The sequence below is a fragment of the Emydura macquarii genome, unplaced genomic scaffold (genome assembly GCF_026122565.2).
Source record: "Emydura macquarii macquarii isolate MOO-44397 ecotype Brisbane River unplaced genomic scaffold, CSIRO-AGI_Emac_v2 contig_3044, whole genome shotgun sequence".
NCBI lineage: Eukaryota > Metazoa > Chordata > Testudines > Chelidae > Emydura > Emydura macquarii.
Genome location: NW_027133181.1, coordinates 640735 through 660050, shown reverse-complemented (window position 1 = coordinate 660050; position 19316 = coordinate 640735). Strand labels below are relative to the sequence as shown.

Below are 19316 nucleotides of genomic sequence, written 5' to 3'. Positions count from 1 at the left end.
GATGATATCCTCACCAGGAGCACTTCCACCAACCGAAGAGGGGCAGTGTGGGGATGTGAGATCCCGGTCTCTCAGCTTCACTGGCAGCTCCCTATCGGGACCCCACCTGTCCCACAGGCTCCCAGACTCCTGGCAGGCTGCCCCCGCTCCCCTCTGATTGCAAGGGAAGCCACCCAGCTCTTCAGGGGACTGGGGACAGTTGGGCTCTAGCTGCCTGGTTTTTGTGAAATTGACAAGACAGCCAAGGTAAGGGACACTGTTTAAGAGACACTGCATTGCCCTAACTACACCAAAATAAGCCTTATGCCTCTTGTGGTTGTGGCATTATGTCAGTGTAGTAGAGCACTTACATCGGCAGGAGGAAGGCTGTAGTGTAGACACTGCCATAATTAGGTCAACATAAGCTGCCTATGTTGACCTAACTGTGTAGTGTAGACCAGCCTTAAGATGCAATGGTAGTAACATTAACAATGGTAGTAAGCAAAACAATTTCAGACGAAAGTGGGTTTGTTTGATTTAATTGACTAATTCCCTTTACACATGATCACTAAGTTTTCTCTTGGCCTTACACCCTCTGCAGGCAAGAGCCAATATGGTGCGGCTCTGCTGCCTAGGAGTGGGGAAAGATGCCTCCGTCTTCGCAGGGCCTAGCCCAGTTACTCGGGCTGGGTGCTGGGGACAAGATTTGGCCCTAAACAACTCAATTTGACTGGATAGTTGAATAACTACTATGTCTGCAACATTAGCTGCTAAACATGAAGGAAGAAAGAAGTAATGAAAGAGCTTAATGTTGCTTACCAATGCCAATAATCTGCCATCTTCCTTCATAGCAAGGAAGCGATTTGCACATATGCCTTTGATTGACACCACTCCTCTTTCTTCTGCCTGAAGTTGCAGTTTGACTGGGAACAAAGAGATAAAGTCAATTCTCAAAGCCATTGCTATTTTAACATCTAACGAAGATTTAACTGTTGCCCGACTCACTTAAAATTGGACAAAGACCTGGATGTACCATATTGCAGGGAGATTGGAGGCGGAAAAATTAATTTTCTGACTCCATATTCTAACATTATACAATGCATTATACAAACACAAATTAAATAGTTATCACCAGATTTACACTATAATAACCCTATAGTTATAGTTATCTTGCATATCTACTCATTATGTGTTCATATGCTTCTACATATAGGTCAACCAGCACAAATTCCTAAAAAACAGGTATGCAATATCACAACTTACTGTGGTTGTACTGGGGAAGTCATAGTTAAGTAAATGACATTCACATTTAAAGCAGGACAGAAGTCCCTTTCTTTTACACTTTAATGACTGAATTTAGTCTCCAAGTTCAGCATAGTTAACTGCTCATAGGATATATGAATTTCTATATAATTTACGTATAATGCTGATTAACATTTCAAAGTTAATATTTTCTATATTTTACTAAGGAAATGCCTACATTCAGTCTAGATTGTTGGATATAAGACATTTGACTTTTATGCATTAAAAGAATGAATCTGCACTGTAAATATATCTTAAGATCATTTTTTTATTATTTATATTACAGCAGCATCCTGAGGAGGTCAATATGTTAAATGTTATACACCACATAGTAAGACACAGTCCTGCATCAAAGCCCCAGGACACAGCTGGGAATTAGACACATTGAGTCAAACCATATTGCACCAGCCACTGTGGAGGCAGAGAAGGCTAGAAGGAATTTCAGGAGGCAGGGCACTCCCCTGGTGCAAGTGACTTACTGATCCTACCCCCAAGCTTCAAGCAAGATAGCTGAAGTATCCATTGTAACGGATCTATGGATCTTAGCACAAAGACGGAATTGACATCATACAGAAACAAAAGCTGACCTGAGTAGATTCACCTTGATTCAGTAGATTACTGAACAGGCTAGATCCTCAGCTGGTGTAAATCGGCATAGTACCATTGAGCTACACCAATCTACATTATTGGAGGTTCTTGCGCAAAATGTTCAAGCTTTGCTTTACTCTTCCACTACCTTGCTCTGTGTACTACTTAAATAGTTTACTATGAGAATCATTTCGATTGTACCCTTTAACTAACCTATAGTAAAAAATAAAACAGTTCTAAGGCACTGGGTACTACTTAAAATTAGTCATAATGTTTCTTTCAGGGATTTTTTTTTCCCCCGAGCAAGGGGATTGGAAATTGCTGTTTATTTTTGTGTGTTCTTTACCGCAATCCAAAGGGATCTTTGTTTTTTGAGATTTCCCTTTAGCAAGTCACCACAGAAGACATGTACAATGGTAAGAGAGATGTTAAAAATCTGTGGACACTTGAGAGGGGAATGTCTTTAATATCTATTCTGTTAAATCTTAATCATCAAAATTAGTTTGATTTGTTGTATTTTCACCTAGGCTTTCATAGGAGTTTGTAGAAAAGCCACAGCATTTAAAAAATGAAGTCTAATTAAAATATATGCCTTATTCTGGGGGGATTGAAATGGATGCTTATGAACCACTGCTTGTCTACTGTATTTTTGCATAAAAGAAGGAAAGAAACCAGTTCACATCATTTATGGATAGTCCCCAAAATGAACTTTAAATATTTAAAATGGTCCAACTTTTCCATGTAGCATAGAAACCGGTTTAGTCAAACAGGCATTTGAAGTGTTTAATAATAATTGCTTCCATTATTAAAGTATCAAAATTACAATTCCCACTGAAGCCAATAATTAAACCAAAACTGTGTTTGGAAATAGCTTCAGAAATCTGCAACACAGCTATCTAGCTTTTGTGGGAGGTGAGAGTAATGATGGTGGTGTTCCCCATGCACCTTAGGAGATTTACCTCACTGTGTGAAGTATGTGTGAAAAAATAACATTGGGCTCATTAGCTTCCTGATTTCTCTTTCAGAAAGAAAGTTATAATGGGCACTGTCAAATTAAATATGCCCCAAAATTTAAATTTGGTAAAAGTCATCTTTTTAAGAAATTGAGGACCTGTACAATTGTTTCCATAATTAAAAAAAATCTACTGAAAAAAATGTTGTGTTAAACAAACATCCCCATGCAGTGTTTCAAAATTACGGCAGCATTAAGAGTCCCGAAACTGACCTAATTGATCTTCATTGCCGATGCTGAGAAATACCAAGTAAACAGAGCCAAAATATTGACAAACTGATTTTTTTTAAAGGTTTCACTTTTAATATTTTATGAGGCTGTTAGTAAAATGGATAATGCAATGTTTTTCTTTTCTACCTATGACATAGGTGAAGTGCTATGGCTGAGTGGTGAAGGCATTTAACTACACTCCTGAAGATTGTTGGTTTGAGTCTTGCTCGCTCTGACACTGAAAAGCCCTTCCAGAGCACCATGCTGCAAAATGGGTACCTGGTCCTTTTGGTTAGGGCAGTCAAAGGTTGTTGGACATGATGCTGTGAGCACAGCACTCTCTTGTATACCATTGACTAAGAAACTGATGCGTCTTAACCTTGTCAGCCCAATGAGCCACTGACTCAGAGGAACTTTGACTTTCATCTATTAGCATGGTTTTTTATTGAACTGAAGATTCCGAGACACATTACAACTGTGCTAATCCATGCTTTCCTGTAGGCATTAGTGCCCTGATCCAATAAGTTCAATAAGCTTCAGATCTGACCCTATACAAATGTATTATAAACACAGAGACAATATTTTGGAAAAGAAAAATATGAACATTTTCAAAAGTCACATCACATCCTTCGCAGCTATTAGGATCTTAGTGGTATTGACTTTCAGTCAGTCAGACTTCAACATTAAAAACCTATAAGAAAAATGCAAATCACATCAAGCCTAACTCCAAAATATTAACACAGAATTTGCAGTGGAAATTCTGACAGTAATGCCTGGATCAGGAGCTTGCTGAGGTGTTTGTGCGTCTATGCACTTTGTAACAACAAGGAAAGAAATTTTAACCGAGGTTGGAGGTGGGGAATTTAAATCCAACAATATATATATATATATATATCTATCTCATTTTGAAACATATGGTTTGTAATTAAAAATCAGAAGGTCACAGTCAAATAATTTTAAATATACTAATCAGACCACATGGAAGAGATGTAGCTGTATGAAATTCTCAGGGTAAATGTACAGGGTATCTGTTCGCCAAGTTGGCGAGACCAAAAACAACTGACCACGTTAAATGGCAAGTTAACTAAATTCTGCGGAGAAATTGTGATAATCTAACCCTCATCTATAAGAAATAAAAATAATTAATTGCATTCTGTACCTAACATTCTGGTTAGGAAGTTATTGGTCACCTGCACTATCAGGAAGAATAAAATATTAACGGGTTCCTTTATACTTAACCATGGAAATGTTAAATTTGGTCCTAGTTTCCATCTTACATGGAAATTGTGTTTCACAGTGCCACTTCAAGAGAACTCATTGGAAATATAATCTTAAGGAAAGGTTTCTGTCAAATACCAGACAGGCATCTGACACGATAGTAAAGAGTTATCTTCTAAAGCTGCACTTACTGGCAGCTGTGGCAAGAAACATTTGTTCTCACAAACTAACAAAGTATAATCAGGTAAGATAATTTTAAACAAAACAGATTATTGTTGCTGATCGACCAACCAAACACAGAATGGGGGACCAAATTGCATGTTTCCATGCACTGCTATGGCACTCCCCTGAATGGGATCCCCCCCTTGTGGAGTGAGAGGGTATTTCACTCTCCATGTTCATACATTTTTGGCATGACCTTTAATTTATACAATGAATGCCAAGTGCAAAGCTATGACAAAGCCAGCAGGTACCTAATCTTGACAGAAAACTAAGCACCCTATGTAAACATCTCAAAGACTAGAGCTAACTCGTCAGGCTGTGTTAGTTTTATTATATACCAATGTAACAACTTCTATATCCTGCATACATTGTCTACAAAAATAGGACTGGATATATTTATCACAACAGTAAAACCAAAGCCTTAGGGTTGCTAAACTAAGACCCTGCATGGCTTAGGCAATTGTCCTTAAGTCACAGCACTGTAACTAATGCCCAGTTGAAACATACAAGTATTTTGTCTTCCTCTGGAACATCAGGTACTTACCTCTGGAGTGCCAGAAGTATAGGGGAAAAAACTTAATCAGCCAATGCTGACCTTGAGAAGTACTGTATTTCTGTGCATGAAAGTGTTAGATAATAAAATGCATAGGAGCATACACAATAAAGCAAGTACGGCTCCTAATGCAGCTTGAAAAACATAAGCAGAGTATTAATAGACAGTCTTTCCACAGTGAGGATTAACTGGTAACTAGTAACTGGTATGCCAGATTACATTAGTGGTACAGCTAGTCCAGTATCTTTTCTACCATATCCTTCCATAAGAAGCCATATTTTCCCCACTGAAAATAGCCAAAAACAAAGCCATTGGCCTGACAGTTTGTAGGTGTAATTTCTGGGCAGTGGGAGGCAAAATGGATCAGGCTTTTGGGAGACAAAAGCATTCCCCGTAAGTCAATGGAGTAAGGATGGTGCTAGTAGAGCACCTGCCTGGAACTCAGGAGAGACAAGTTCAATTCCCTATTCTGCCACAAACTTTTTGTGGGGTAATATATTTCATCTTCTGAGCATTTTGACCCAATCTTTTAAGATTCAACACAACTATGGAAGAGTTTGGCATAGAAAGTCTACATTTGCTACAGTTTTGGTGAAAATTGTGCCTTAGACTAGTTAGACAGAATTGTACATATAAATGCTTTTAATAACTAAACAACATGGGCTCTTCCAAACATAGAACAAGCTGCACCAGAGCTTTGCAGAGAGAACACGAGAAAAAGGTATGTGTACACTGCACGTTTCTCTCAGCAACATGTAACATACATGTGTAGGCCCCCAGCATGGGTGTAAATAGCAGTGTAGCCAATGAGGCACAGTTAAGGTAAGTAAAGACATGCCTCAAGGGTCTGGGTACGTATGTGAGTACATACCTGCCCTCCCGCGCCGCGCCGCGCCACACACACACACACACACACACACACACACACAACTTGCCCAGACTGTGCCTCTTCCCTCCCCCCCCCCCCATGGACACTGCTACTTTTAGCCACAGTGTCCTGCTGCCTTGCTGCTGCCAGAGACTTTTCCCACAACAGGAAAAGACTCCAGTGGCAGAGAAAGGCTCTGGCAGTGGGAAGGTAGAGGAGAAAGGCTCAAGCAGCTCCTTGCCACAGGGAAAGTCTCCAGCAGCAGGAAGGCAGCAAGGAAAAGCTCTGCCAGCTCCCTGTTGCTGGAGCCTTTCCTTGGAGCAGGGAAAAGCTCTAGCAAGAGGGTTTCCTTGCTGCCTCCTCACTGTCAGAGACTTCCCACTGAGAACTGGAGCTCCCGTAGTCTTTCACTGACACGTGTAGCTACACACTTGGACAAGGCTTGCTTTTCACCACAGCACGTAACTATACAAATACCCCACACACCTCTGTCAATGGTGTGTAGTGTAGACATAGCTGTAAAGATACTGCCCAAGCAGCTTTATGCCTGCCAGCTTGGCCCTGAAATGCCCTGAGTAGGTATAAAGAGTGATTTACAGTGAAAATCCCCAAACAACTGTAAAGGAAAAGCTTCTCAGCCATTCTAATACAATATATTACATATAATCTTCCTCCCCTCCCTCCAAAGCAAAAACTGATTATTTACACCAATACAGAGCAGTCCTGGGCAGTTCCAACAGCAAGACCATAACCTCCTCTTCCAAAATTTGCCTGGCTGGATTTATTACTCATGTCTCAAAAGGGAAGTATTTACTCTGTCTGAGATACAAGTAGCTATATACAAGCAGCTGGAATATACCCATCTCATCAACAACTATCTACCTGTTATAATGCTGTTCTCCACTCCTGCTTTAATTGGTGATGCTAGTGTTCCAATCACGGCTGCCTGAGAAGTGGGGTGCATGTGACAGATATGTTCCATCACAGTATGCTGGTTCACTTCATAATCTTAAGTGCACAGCACAGTAAAAAAGGAACTGCAGTTGTACACGTCAGTATCTTTAACTTGGCTTTACTAGAGTGGAGATTATGTAGCTATTGATTTGATTTTTTTTGCAGGTACTGTAGAAGAGTTCACATAAGAAGTCACAATCTGTTTGTCATCCTCTTGACTTGACAAATGCTTTCCATAAAGAGATCGCTTCCAAACCTTTTCTCCAACTGCTAATTGAGGGTGGCGTTTCAGATTTCCATAATATGGCAATTCTGCATCTCGCCAACAGAAAATCATGTGAACAAAGTGACTCTTCTATAAAGATCCATGGCAACTCCTACAGTTAACTGCAACAGTCAAAACTTAGCACTTAGAGGGACTGTCAAAGAAAGGATGTTTGAAGTGTTCCAATAAGACGGTAAAGCAAAGCAGATCCAAAATAAAAGGAGGATGAGCTCCTTCCCAAACATGAAATCTTTGACTATTTGGATATTTGTGTTTTGACAAGATGATCTTTCTGGAGTAATGTATATTCTCTGAGAGTAATGCCTTTATTAACATTTATACTAGATTAATTGCTAAAATTCACGTTACACTATTCTAAAGCAATACTAACCACTTGCAGAATAAAGTTGGTTTTTAATGCCACTGCATATTCCTTGCCCTTTCCAATATAGCTTCACTCCAGGGTGACCAGACATCCTGATAAAACCGGAACTGTCCCAACATTTAACCGTTTGTCCCGCATCCCAATATTCAGGTTAAAAAAAAAAAAGCCAGGGAGGGCTGGGAACTGCGGGGGCCCCCCCGCCTACTGCAGCAACTCAGATTTACGGGGCCCCGCACCAGCCACGACCTCCAGGTCCTCGCACTGTCAGTGGCAGCAGGGAGCTCCAGCCCTCCTGCCCTAGAGCTGAAGCATTTCAGAGCTTTCAGAGAGATGTCTGGAAGTCATGGATTCCGTGACTTCCATGACATAATTTTTCCTTAATTATATGGTATGTCACCCTGCCCCCATGTGTCCTGATATTTTACTGTTGTGATCTGGTCACCCTACTTCTCTCTAATCAAAAACGTCTAAAGTTTTATACAGCAAACTATATAAACAGCTAAATTCACTTAAGAATGACAACTATTAACTATGAAACCACTTCATGGTCAGGAGCACAACTGGCTCCCAGCTTGGTTGCTAGACAACTCCGCAAGCTCAGCTGGGCCCAATGAGCCTTCTCCAAACATCCATGCTTCCTGATTGGGCAGGAGAACCTGTGGCCTGCTACTTGAGGCTTGCGGTTGTAGCAGCACAGCAGCTGCTCAATGAGTACCACACCTCAAGCTGCTACTTCCAGCCCTTGTTCCAGCTTCAGCCTCTGTCTGCTCTAGTCTTGTGTCTGCCTCCCTGCCCTGCTCCCAATCCTGACTCTGGTTCCCACCTTTAGCTTACTCGTTGGTTCGGAGTGCTGAGCCTGACTCTAGTTCCGACCCTCGGCTTGGCTCCTCAACACGGATTCTGGCTTCAATCCCAGCCCGCTACCCGACTCTTCAAACTACACTTGCCAAACTGCCATCGCAACCACCAGACAAGATATAGCTCCACTCACTGGGTGTGCCATCCATGCCCCTGCAGCTTATAGTTTGAGCAGCCCACAGAGACCTGATGTCGGGAGGGCATGGGCTTAACATGGACTTCTGGAACCCTCACAGTGGGAGCTCAGCTCACCCTTGTGGCCTTAGTCAGGACCTTACAAGAACTGCAGTCCCAGATTGCTGCACTTCAACATCAGAATGCACTCCTGCAGGCCGAGGCAGCTGCACCAGGAGACAGGAATCCTGCTCTCCAGGCCCAGGTGCAAAGCAAGGTAGCAGCTGCAGCCCCCCCAAACCTCACACCTACCGTCCATGAGCCCAATATCTCCCTGACAAATTCACTGGGGACCATACCAAATACCTGGGTTTTTTGAATCAAGGGCACCTGCTGTTTGTACTGCAACTGCTATCATACCCCACAGAACGTTCCCAAGTAGGACTTGTGATTGGCCCGCTCACCGGCAAGGCCCTGGCATGGACTTCCCCACTGGAGGGGGTCTGGCCTCTTCTTGAACATTTTGAGGAGTTTGTCCAGGCAGTGACAGGCACTTTTGAAAAACTTTAGAGTATGCAGCAGAAGTTGCACTCTGAGTCTTTCAGCAGGTATCCCAGACAAACAGTCACCACATATACAGCAGAGTTTGGACTCCTGGCAGCTGATGCCCACTGGAATGAGGCCAAGCATCATCATTTCCAGCAAGGACTCAATGATCCTCTTAAAGACTAATTAGGTCAGTTGGAATCCCCATCTAGCCTAGGGGCCCAGAAAATCAATCTGATGACCAGCTAATGGAGCAAAGCCACACAAAAAAAAAAAAAAAAAAAAAAAAAAAAAAAAAAGAGGTGCAGTACCCAATCCTCATTGAATGGGACCTTTTTGTCCCATATGACTCTGGGTAGTCTACTAGACTCCGAGCGGATGCATAGCAACCAAGTTCAACCCCACCTCCTTGCAATCAAAAAGAAAAAGCACCAGGCTCCAGAACTCTGTACTACAGGGAGCCCAGGAATACAACAGGGTGCCTGGCCAAAAACTGATGCCCCTTCAGGTTGGGAAATGCCAGGACCCCAGCCCAAGTAGTGGAGTTAGGACTGGGCCAGCACTTCACTCCATCCCATTGTGAGCTGATCTGCTAGATTCCTGACAACCCCTTACCAATACACTACTCCACTTCACAGTTTGGAGGTGGAAGGGAGGACAATGCCAGACCTCTGCTTGGAGACACGCTCGAATCAGGCACATCTGTTAACTTTATCAACCAAGAAACTGTCGAATATCATCTGATTCTTACCTGCTACAAGGACTCCAAGCTCACTGAGATCAATCGACATGTCATTCCCCTCTCAGGGCCCATCACACATCATACAGCACCCTGGAGGTCATCACAACCATCACAACCACATCACAAGCAGCAACCATGGGAAATCATGCAGATTTGCACCTCACGTTTGACAGTCATCCTTAGTGCCCCTTGACTTGTCTCCAATGACCCTGAATCTGCTGGCAATCAAGGACAGTGCTCATCTGCTTTTTGTAGTGCCCACAGGAATGCCCCCTGAACCCCCATCCATGGTTGACATCACTCTATGGTGCATTCCAACCCCTGATACTCTTAGAAAAACGAACAGTGGGCCCAGCCACACACAGGATTCCTGTCAAATATCTGGAGTTTGCCAAGGTATTCAACAACAGAAGGACACCCTGACATCCCACTGCAGTTATGACTGTCCTGTTTCCACCCGGGAATGCAAGTTCCCTTTTGGACGCATTTACATTCTTTCTGAGCCAGACTACAGGCCCTCTAGGTGTACCTGGAAGAAAACCTGCAAAAGGGATTTGTTCATCCCGCTACTTCCCCAGCTGGTGCCTTTTATATATTTCCAGTCCTGTGTTGATTACTGGACATTAAATCAAATCATGGTACACAATAGATATCCTCTTCCCCTTCCCAATTAACTCCTGAAAAGATTTTGATCAGCCAGGTCTTCATGAAATTAGACCTATATAAATGTATAATTTGGTCAGAATCCAGCAAGTGGATGAGTGGAAGATGGCTTTTTGATCCAGGTATGGCCATTTGAACATTTGGTCATGCTGTTTGGCCTCTAACACTCCTGCTACTTTCCAACATTTTACAAATGATGTCTTCAGTGATATCCTTTATCAGTTCGTGATCGTCTACCTAGATGACATTCTTCCCTTCTCTGAAAATCAAGAGCTACATGGCCACCACGTATGAATCATCCTAAATAGGCTTGCATTGAGTTGATTCTGGTGAAGCTAAAACGTGTGAATTTGATAAACCCGTGGCAGATTTCTTGGGTTACATCACATCTCCAGCAGGACTCACCGTGGACCCCCACAAAGTAGTGGTAATCAGATTGTAGGCACCCTCCAATGTGTCTGGAGTACAACAATTCCTGGCCTTGACAAACTTTTCCAGGTGATTCATCAAGGAGTTTTCCAGCTTGATTGTTCCCTTAAAGTCCCTCCTCAAAAAGGGGGCTGGATTCACCTGGTCCCCCAATATGCAGGCTGCGCTTGATCACCTGAAAGAAGCCTTCGCATCCATCCCCATCTTAACTCACACAGATCCCACTCAGGTCTTCATCACTGAAACAGAGGTCTCAACTTTGCAGTAGGTGGTGTTCTTTTCCAATTCACAGGTCCCTGCAGATTACTTCATCCCGTGCCTTTCTCTCGCAGAAACTGAGACCCCATAAGGAAAACTTATAAAATATGGGATAAAGGACAAATAAATATATGGTCATAAGGGCCACCTTTGAGGAGTGGCAGCACCTCTCTGAAGGGGCCCTTGCTTCTGGCCAAGTTTGGATTGATCACAGAAACCTAGAGCACCTACAGAGAGACTGACTGACCAACACCAGATCTGCTAGGCACTTTTTCTAGCCAGATTTTTTTTTTTTTTTTTTTAATAGTCACCTACAACCCAGGACTAAGAATGAGAAGGCAGATGCCCTGTCCCACAAGGACGAGCACCATGAAGTAGAAGAGGAAGCTCTTACCATTATCAAGCCCTGCCATATTATTAGAAGGATGGGTGACTGCTATCTGATTACTGCTATCACCCTCTGATTCCCAGAGGCATGTTTGCAGCGCCAATCTGCCAGTCCCTGAAAAGCCCTAGCACCTCCCTGGGGTCAAGCTTCCTGTGACAGTCTGTACCCCTCTGTTCATCTCTTTTACAAGATGATAAATCTTCGTGAGGTATCATTTGAAAACTCAATTTGCTGACCAGTTTTGTTCTAGTAAAATATGTGACAACATTGTATGTAAAGTTATAAGATTTTATTTTATGGTGTTACTAAAACACATTCAAAATCTGGGGAAGCAGCCACAAACCAGTTCCTCAGAGAGGAAAGGCAAAACGGACATGGACAAGTCAGTCGGCCATCAACAAAATCAAATGGACTATCACCAGATTAAGTGACCATTCTTTGGCAGAAAAAAGGGTGAGAACAAGAAATTTACATCTTGGCAAAGAAACAGCTGAGGTTCCCATCCCCCCAGACTATGTCTCTCAGCTGGAGATGATTTTCAAAGGAGAAAGCAAAGTATAAAAAAGGGGTCAGATGGCTCAAAATACTCTTCCCTTCCTCTCTGCTCACAGCATCAATACCTGAAGGACAAGGAAAGTAACAATGAACTGGGGGATGGGTCCTGGCTGAAAAGGAATGCTGCCAGTAAGACTGCTGATGCATGGGATGAGAGAGAGTTTTGCTCTGAATTCACTTAGCTTGTTAAATTAGATATTAGTTGTGTTTTACCTTTTATATTCATGTAACCAAATTCTGTCCTATACCTCATTACTTGTAATCACTTAAAATCTTTTTTTCTGTAGCTAATAAACTTGTTTTATTGTTTTATCTAAACCAGTGTGCTTGGATTGAAGTGTTTGGGAAACTCTTTGAAATAACAGGATTTGTGCATATCGTTGTCTGTTAATAAAATAACAGTCTTTATCTGAGCATGTATTGTCCAAGAGTGTTGGACAATATAAGACACACATTTCTGGGGCAAAGTCTAGGACTGGGAATTTGCTGGTGTTGCTCTGCAGTGTAATTCAAAAGTAACTGGCCATTGCACTCACACAGTATAGCTGAGAGTAATTTACTCAGACAAGGTCAGAAGGGACCATTATGATCATCTAGTCTGATCTCCAGCACAACGCAGGCCACAGAACTTCACCCACCCAACTCCTGTAATAGACCCCCAAGACTGAGTTACTGAAGTCCTCAAACAATGATTTAAAGACTTCAAAGTACAGAGAATCCACCAGCAAGTGACCTGTGCCCAATGCCATAGAGGAAGGTGAAAAACCCCAAGGGCCTCTGCCAATCTGCCCTGGGGGAAAATTCCTTCCCAATCCCAAAAATGGAATTGGCTAAACCCTGAGTATGTGAGCAAGACTCACCAGCCAGACACCCAGAAAGAATTCTCTGTAGTAACTCAGAATCCACCCTCTAACATCCCACCACAGGCCACTGAGCATATTTACCGCTAATAGTCAAAGATCAGTCAAGTGCCAAATTAGGCTATCCCATCATACCATCCTCTCCATAAACTTATCAGGCTCAGTCTTGAAACCAGCTAGGTTCATGCCTCGACTACTCCCCTTGGAAGGCTGTTCCAAAACTTCACTCCTCTGATGCTTAGAAACCTTCATCCAATTTCAAGTCTACACTTCCTGATGGCCAGTTTATATCCATTGGTTTGTGTGTCCACATTCGTACTGAGCTTAAATAACTCCTCTCCCTCCCTGGTATTTATCCCTCTGATGTATTTATACAGAGCAATCATATCTCCCCTCAGCCTTCTTTTGGTTAGGCTAAATAAGCCATGCTCTTTGAGTCTTCTCTCATAAGGCAGGTTTTCCATTCCTCGGGTCATCCTAGTAGCCCTTCTCTGCATCTGTTCCAGTTTGAATTCATCTTTCTTAAACATAGGAGACCAGAACTGCACACAGTATTCCAGATGAGGTCTGACCAACGCCTTGTATAACGGTACTAACACCTCTCTCTCTCTACTGGAAATACCTTGCCTGATGCATCCTAGGACCGCATTCGCTTTTTTCACGGCCACATCATATTGGCGGCTCATAGTCATCCTGCAATCAACCAATACACACCTAGGTCCTTCTCTTCCTCTTTCTCTTCCAACTGATGTGTCCCCAGCTTATAGCAAAGGCTCTTGTTATTAGATCCTAGGTGCTACATGCTAGAGGCTATGTATGGGTAAGCAGACTAGGAGTGGTTACTCTCACAGCAAAGCAGTGTAAAAGGCACCTCAGGCTGGAAAATTAAGGGGACAAAGCTGTTCAACAGTCCAGACTGTACCCTGGGTAATGTCACACTTCCTTCTACAGCAAGGACTCCACCACCATGGTGATCACTTTTACTTTCACAAAGAAGATCCTTGATATCAGGTATTGAGGATGTGCCATGATGCCACCATTTCAGCCAGTTTAAGACCAGGAATCTGATTTCCAGGCATTTCTGGTGGCCAGGCTTATAAAAACATATAAAGGACTATGCTAGGACACATGATCTCTGCTGCCACGCTAAAAAATGTGCATAAGATCAGTAGGCCTTTTCCAGACCCTTTCCACACAGCCACGACCTCACCTGGGTCCTTCCTCTTGATGGACTTCATTGGGGAGTTATCCAGCTTTCAAGGCCACTCACTGATCCCAACAGTTGTGGATCTCTGACAAAAATGGCCCATTTCATTCCCTGCCATACCCTTCCATCGCCTCACGAAACATATGACTCTTCTTAGAAGACATCTTCTAATACCAGAGCATGCCAGAACACATCATTTCTGATCAGGGTGCCCACCTCCTCTCCCTCCCCCTCCCCCCCCGACTGATGGCTAGACTGAAAGGCTCAACCAGACACTGGAACATTACCTCCACTGTTTCAAGAATTTTTACCAGGATGATTGGGTTCCCGTGTTATGCCTGGAAGAATTCATTTACATTAACACAACCCACACCTTCATCCAGCAAAGCGTGGTCTTCACAAACTTTGGTTTTCATCCCAAGTTTCACCCTGAACTATCAGAAGGCCCTGTCATTCTGGCAGTCACAGACATGGTCCTTCATACACAATGAATTCACCAGGCATTCACAGAACATTTGGCAGCTGCCAAGAAGCCTTATAAGAGCTGTACCGGTCAACATCAGCAAGTCACCCTGAACTTAAATGTAGGTGATAAAGTGTGGCGCTCTGCCCAGAACTTGAAACCAACCTGTCCCTCTATCATGCTTGATTGAGCAGGAAAGCATACAGCCTACCACTTGCGCCTTGCCAAAGGACAGCACTTGGTCAATATGTACAACACCCACAGCTGCGCTTGCTCTGTTCCTGCCTACAGCCCTTGTTCCAGCCCTGATCCCTGTCTGTTCCAATCTAGTCTTTGCCATGTTGCCCTGATCCCAATCCTGACACCGGTTCCAACCTTTGTCTTGGCATCTCAACTCTGACTTCAGCTTACCCTTCAGCTTGGTGTCCCAAATCCGACTCCAGCACTGATCTTTGGCTTGGCTCATCAACAAAGAACCTGGCTTCACTCTCAGCCTGGTACCTGACTTCTGGATCAACACTCATCACTACACTGAACTGCCACCAAAGCCACCAGATAAGGTCCTGCTCCATCCTTTAGGCAGGTCACCCATGCCCCTGTAGTTTACAATCACTGTCACTCAAACCAAATCCTCACATGGTTAGAAAATTATATTTTATAAAAATTAGCATTTACTATTTTTTTGTACATAAATAAAAACTATATAAAATATTAAGGGGCTTGTATTAGCCACACTTAAGAGTTATTTGACATCTACTGCTTAATAGTCAGTTACAAAATGCTTGGTATCAAGTCCCTTCAATCTGATGAGGCAGTTCTGAAGCATACGGGTTATGTTGTGTTTTAAAATTCTTTACAATACTACTGCAGACATCTGTTGAGGATTAACATGACAAAATAATGTTAATGGTCCAATTTAAAGTTACAAAAAGGAACAGGGAATATAGATACTGGTCAAACACCGTATTTAATTCCTAATTATTACAGGGCTCTTGGCAATGTGTGATCTCATAGGCCAAGATTTTCAAAATTAGCAATCAATTTAAACTAACCTGTCTAATATTCAAACATGCTGAGCACCCAACAGCTTCTACTGGCTTCAGTGAGAGTTGCAGGACATTTTGAAATAAACAGGTGACTAATTTTAGTCTCCTAATATGAAAATATTGACTTTATAATCTAAAAACTACGTAGTATCTAGACATGGTTGAGAAGTACTGAATTTCAGTCTGAATCCTGAATGTTTGTATAACAAGACCAAATCCTCTGAAAATGCAATGAGAGTCCTTGCATGAGTAAGGTGGGCAGGATCAGAGCTGGTTCTCAGGGAAGGCGAGTGGGATGGTTGTCTTGGGCACCAACCTCCAGGGAGTGCCATACTGTTGCACCACTCAGGTTTTTGGAATAATTTTTTGGCACTCCAATTAACCTGTTTTTGCTCTGCTGATTGGCCAGCTGTTTCCACCCCATCTCTGTCACTGATTGGCTGGCTGTAGTGTTTGTTTTGTTTTTTGCCACTGGAGAGGTGGGGAAAGACTGAAAATGTTTTCCTTCCTGACTGACAAAACGGCTAGCCCTGTTCCTGGGCAGGATGTAGCCCTTAGTATTTAAGCAGGCATATTTAGCCAATGAAATATCAAGTTCCAAAACCAGAGCCATGATATGGGGCAAGAAGAAGGAGGGAGAAAGCATTATATCCAAAAACTGGCAGGAGCAGAGATAATCTCTCCAGGAACCAAGGAGTAGCATGTTCACAGATGACTCTAGCTACTGTATTCCTTTAGAACCCAGTGCTGGCCTTCTAGCATTTGATGGTAGGCTCTGGCTGCTTAACTACAGCTTCTGTGGCCCAATCCAGCTCCCACTGAGGTCAGCAGAACAACTTCCACTGGCTTCAAAAGAAGCTGGATCAGGCACCTGCTGCTGCTTTGAAATGCTTAGGAGAGGAGGTGTGCCCATCCCCCACCCTCATTCTGCACCAACACACCTGTTTTGCAGCACCCATAATATGACCCCACTTTACTTGTAAGAAGGGTTTCCGTGTTTTTTCCATAGGCTCCATTAAACTTAATAATTTACACAAATATCCATTTAATCAAATCCTAACTTACACTGTTTGAAGTCTAGAATGATGGTCATTTTTGTTTGAAAATTTTTGCATGACAATTTATAGTACGTCAATCTTTACAGAGCATTTGGTGCTACATGAGTACGTGGTATCTTTTTCCTAATATAGGCTCCAATCCTGGAAGGAGATGAGTGCACAGACAGAGTGCACTCCCTATGCCTGTACAGAGTCCCACTGAAGCAAACAGGGCTCTCCGCAAGCACAGTTGTTTGCCTGCGTGCACGCATGTCATCACAGATTTAGGAATGAAGGAGTAAAACTGCAGATGTGTTCGTATTTCATAACTATTTATCCTGTGAAAAAGAAAGATTAATCTACAAGTTTCAGATAGAGCTAATTAGGTCAGTGAATATTTATATTTTAGAGAGGGTGATAGATGAATATTTAATCATTTACAGAAAGACTTTTCTAGGAATACTTAAATTGAAAGAGTGGCATTAAATAACATTATGATTGCTAAGTGCTTAACCAACTTTCCATTATAAGCTGGATATTGCCAACCACCTCTTGTAAAGCCTTTCCCGCCTCAAATGTTTCCATGCTTCCGTGGACAGAAGGGAAATATTTCTGACAAATTTGATAAAATAGGAGAAGATATTTACAAATCAAGGGAGTGTGGAAAAGTGTGTGTAAATCTTATTTACAAATAAACTCCTATTCCACTTGCACAAAATAGTCCCACTGAGTTCACTGCTCTGCATTCCAATGATTTGGCCTAACAATGTCTCCAAACTTGATTTATGCAGAAGATCTTGGCAAGATCTAGTGACTTAATACTTTTGTGAAATGGAGCTGCACACACTGGAAGTTATTCACTGCTGAGTTAGGACTACCTTTCTCACATACTCCCTGTTGGCAGCTGGAGAGGAACAGTGCCGCCAAGCTCATGCAATGAAAGATTTTGCCTGTGGTAACTGCTGTGTGTGAAGCTGTCTCCAATTATTTTATTCGCAGCAATTGCGTTGGCTAAAGTATTTCAGTACAGAAGCATAGTTCTGCTATTCAACACAAAAGAAAAGGGTAATGGTCATAATGAAAGGAAAGACAAATTAGGAAGACAGACTGACATACACAAATAGAAAAAGAGATTCAGACATATTTACAGAAAAAAGGATAGTGAAATAGAGAAAGTAGAAAGAGGGCAGGGCAAGGGCACTCTATACAAGTGATGGAAACTATGCTGGAGCATGAAGCCTACCTATTGCAGCTCATTTTTTAGAAGTATGTTTACAAGCCCACTCAAGTTTCCATTTTCCTTATTTCTCCACAGGAGACTAAAGTCAGGATTGTAAGAATATACTGGAAACCCATGCAATATATAACAAAAAACCCAGAAGTCCTCCAATTAGCAGACTTCATCTACCCACCCATTTATCTGAAACAAGCTAGTTTCATATTCCAGCAGGAGTACATGAGGACTACAATGTCCAGTACATAGTGAGGGTCCTAGGTACCAAGAGGCTTTTTCTTGCCTATGCTATCCCAACCAGATTGTCTACCAATCAAAGAGGTTTCACTCCCCTGGGAGTGAATCATCATACTGTAAATGACTGCACCACACTTTAAGTGGTGGGGGCTGTTGTCTGGCTTATAGGAAAAGTTGTGTGGACCCTGTAAGGGCTAGGTAACCAGAAAGTGACTTGATGTTGCAGCTTCAGACCAGGTCAGCATGAGGACACTGACCCATTCCTCCACCCCAGGTGACTGGAAGAGTGTGGATACTATTTAGGTCCACACTGGTGCAGGAAAAGCCTTCTTACCTGGACCAGGTGGAGCAGCCCCCATCCTCCCACCCACGGAAACAGTTACCAAGTTTTGCAATGATGCGCCGTGGGCACTACACTCCTTGCTCCTTTCTCAGGGGGTGCGGAAGGAATTTTCCCCCTCACCGCCAGATTGGCCAAGGCAAGATGGAGGGAGGGAGTTTCACCTTTCCCACAGTGGGTTGAGGGCTTAGCTGGGACAAACATGAAAGGCGGTTAGACTGTGATGTTGCAACTCAATGTAAGCATGGGCGCACGTCCAGTGCAATATTCCATAGGGAAGGGATACAGTGATCAGATAATATAGATAGGTAAAGGATTTAAATGGCTTTTGGGTTTGTTTGTTTTTGTTGTTGGTGGTTTTTTTGTTTTGTTTTGTTTTTTAAAAAGGAGCAGAAATGAGGGGGGAGGAGGGAACTCCTGGTACAGCAGGGAGCCAATTCCCCACCGCCATTATAGATCCACTTAACCAGCAATTTTTTTTTTTTTTTTTTTGGGGGGGGGGGGGGCGCCCTAGGTTCCAACAGCGCATTGACAGTAGACCAGGATGAGTAAAAGGGGAGGACTGACACCCCCATCCCCAGGTATATGTTAATAATTATGAATTATCAGCACTGTACACTTATCTGCTGGGTACTCTGACATTAAGGAATAAAATTGAGGCCTAATTAAACCACATCCAGTTTCTCTCATCCTTCTGGCGTAGCTGGACAATTCTACACTGCTAGTTTTTCCATTACTCCGCCCATCTCAAATACTGCTTCTTCTTTCCAACCAGCTGAGAAA

At 42.8% G+C, this 19316-nt stretch overlaps 1 protein-coding gene across 1 annotated transcript in view; it reads right to left on the bottom strand.

Moving 5' to 3' along the window:
* FGF2 (fibroblast growth factor 2) overlaps positions 1-19316 on the bottom strand; it is a 59327-nt gene that overhangs the window by 13902 nt on the left and 26109 nt on the right. The window contains exon 2 of the mRNA XM_067530213.1: positions 799-902. Within this exon, the coding sequence (XP_067386314.1) occupies positions 799-902 (104 nt within the window). The remainder of the gene's footprint in view (positions 1-798; positions 903-19316) is intronic.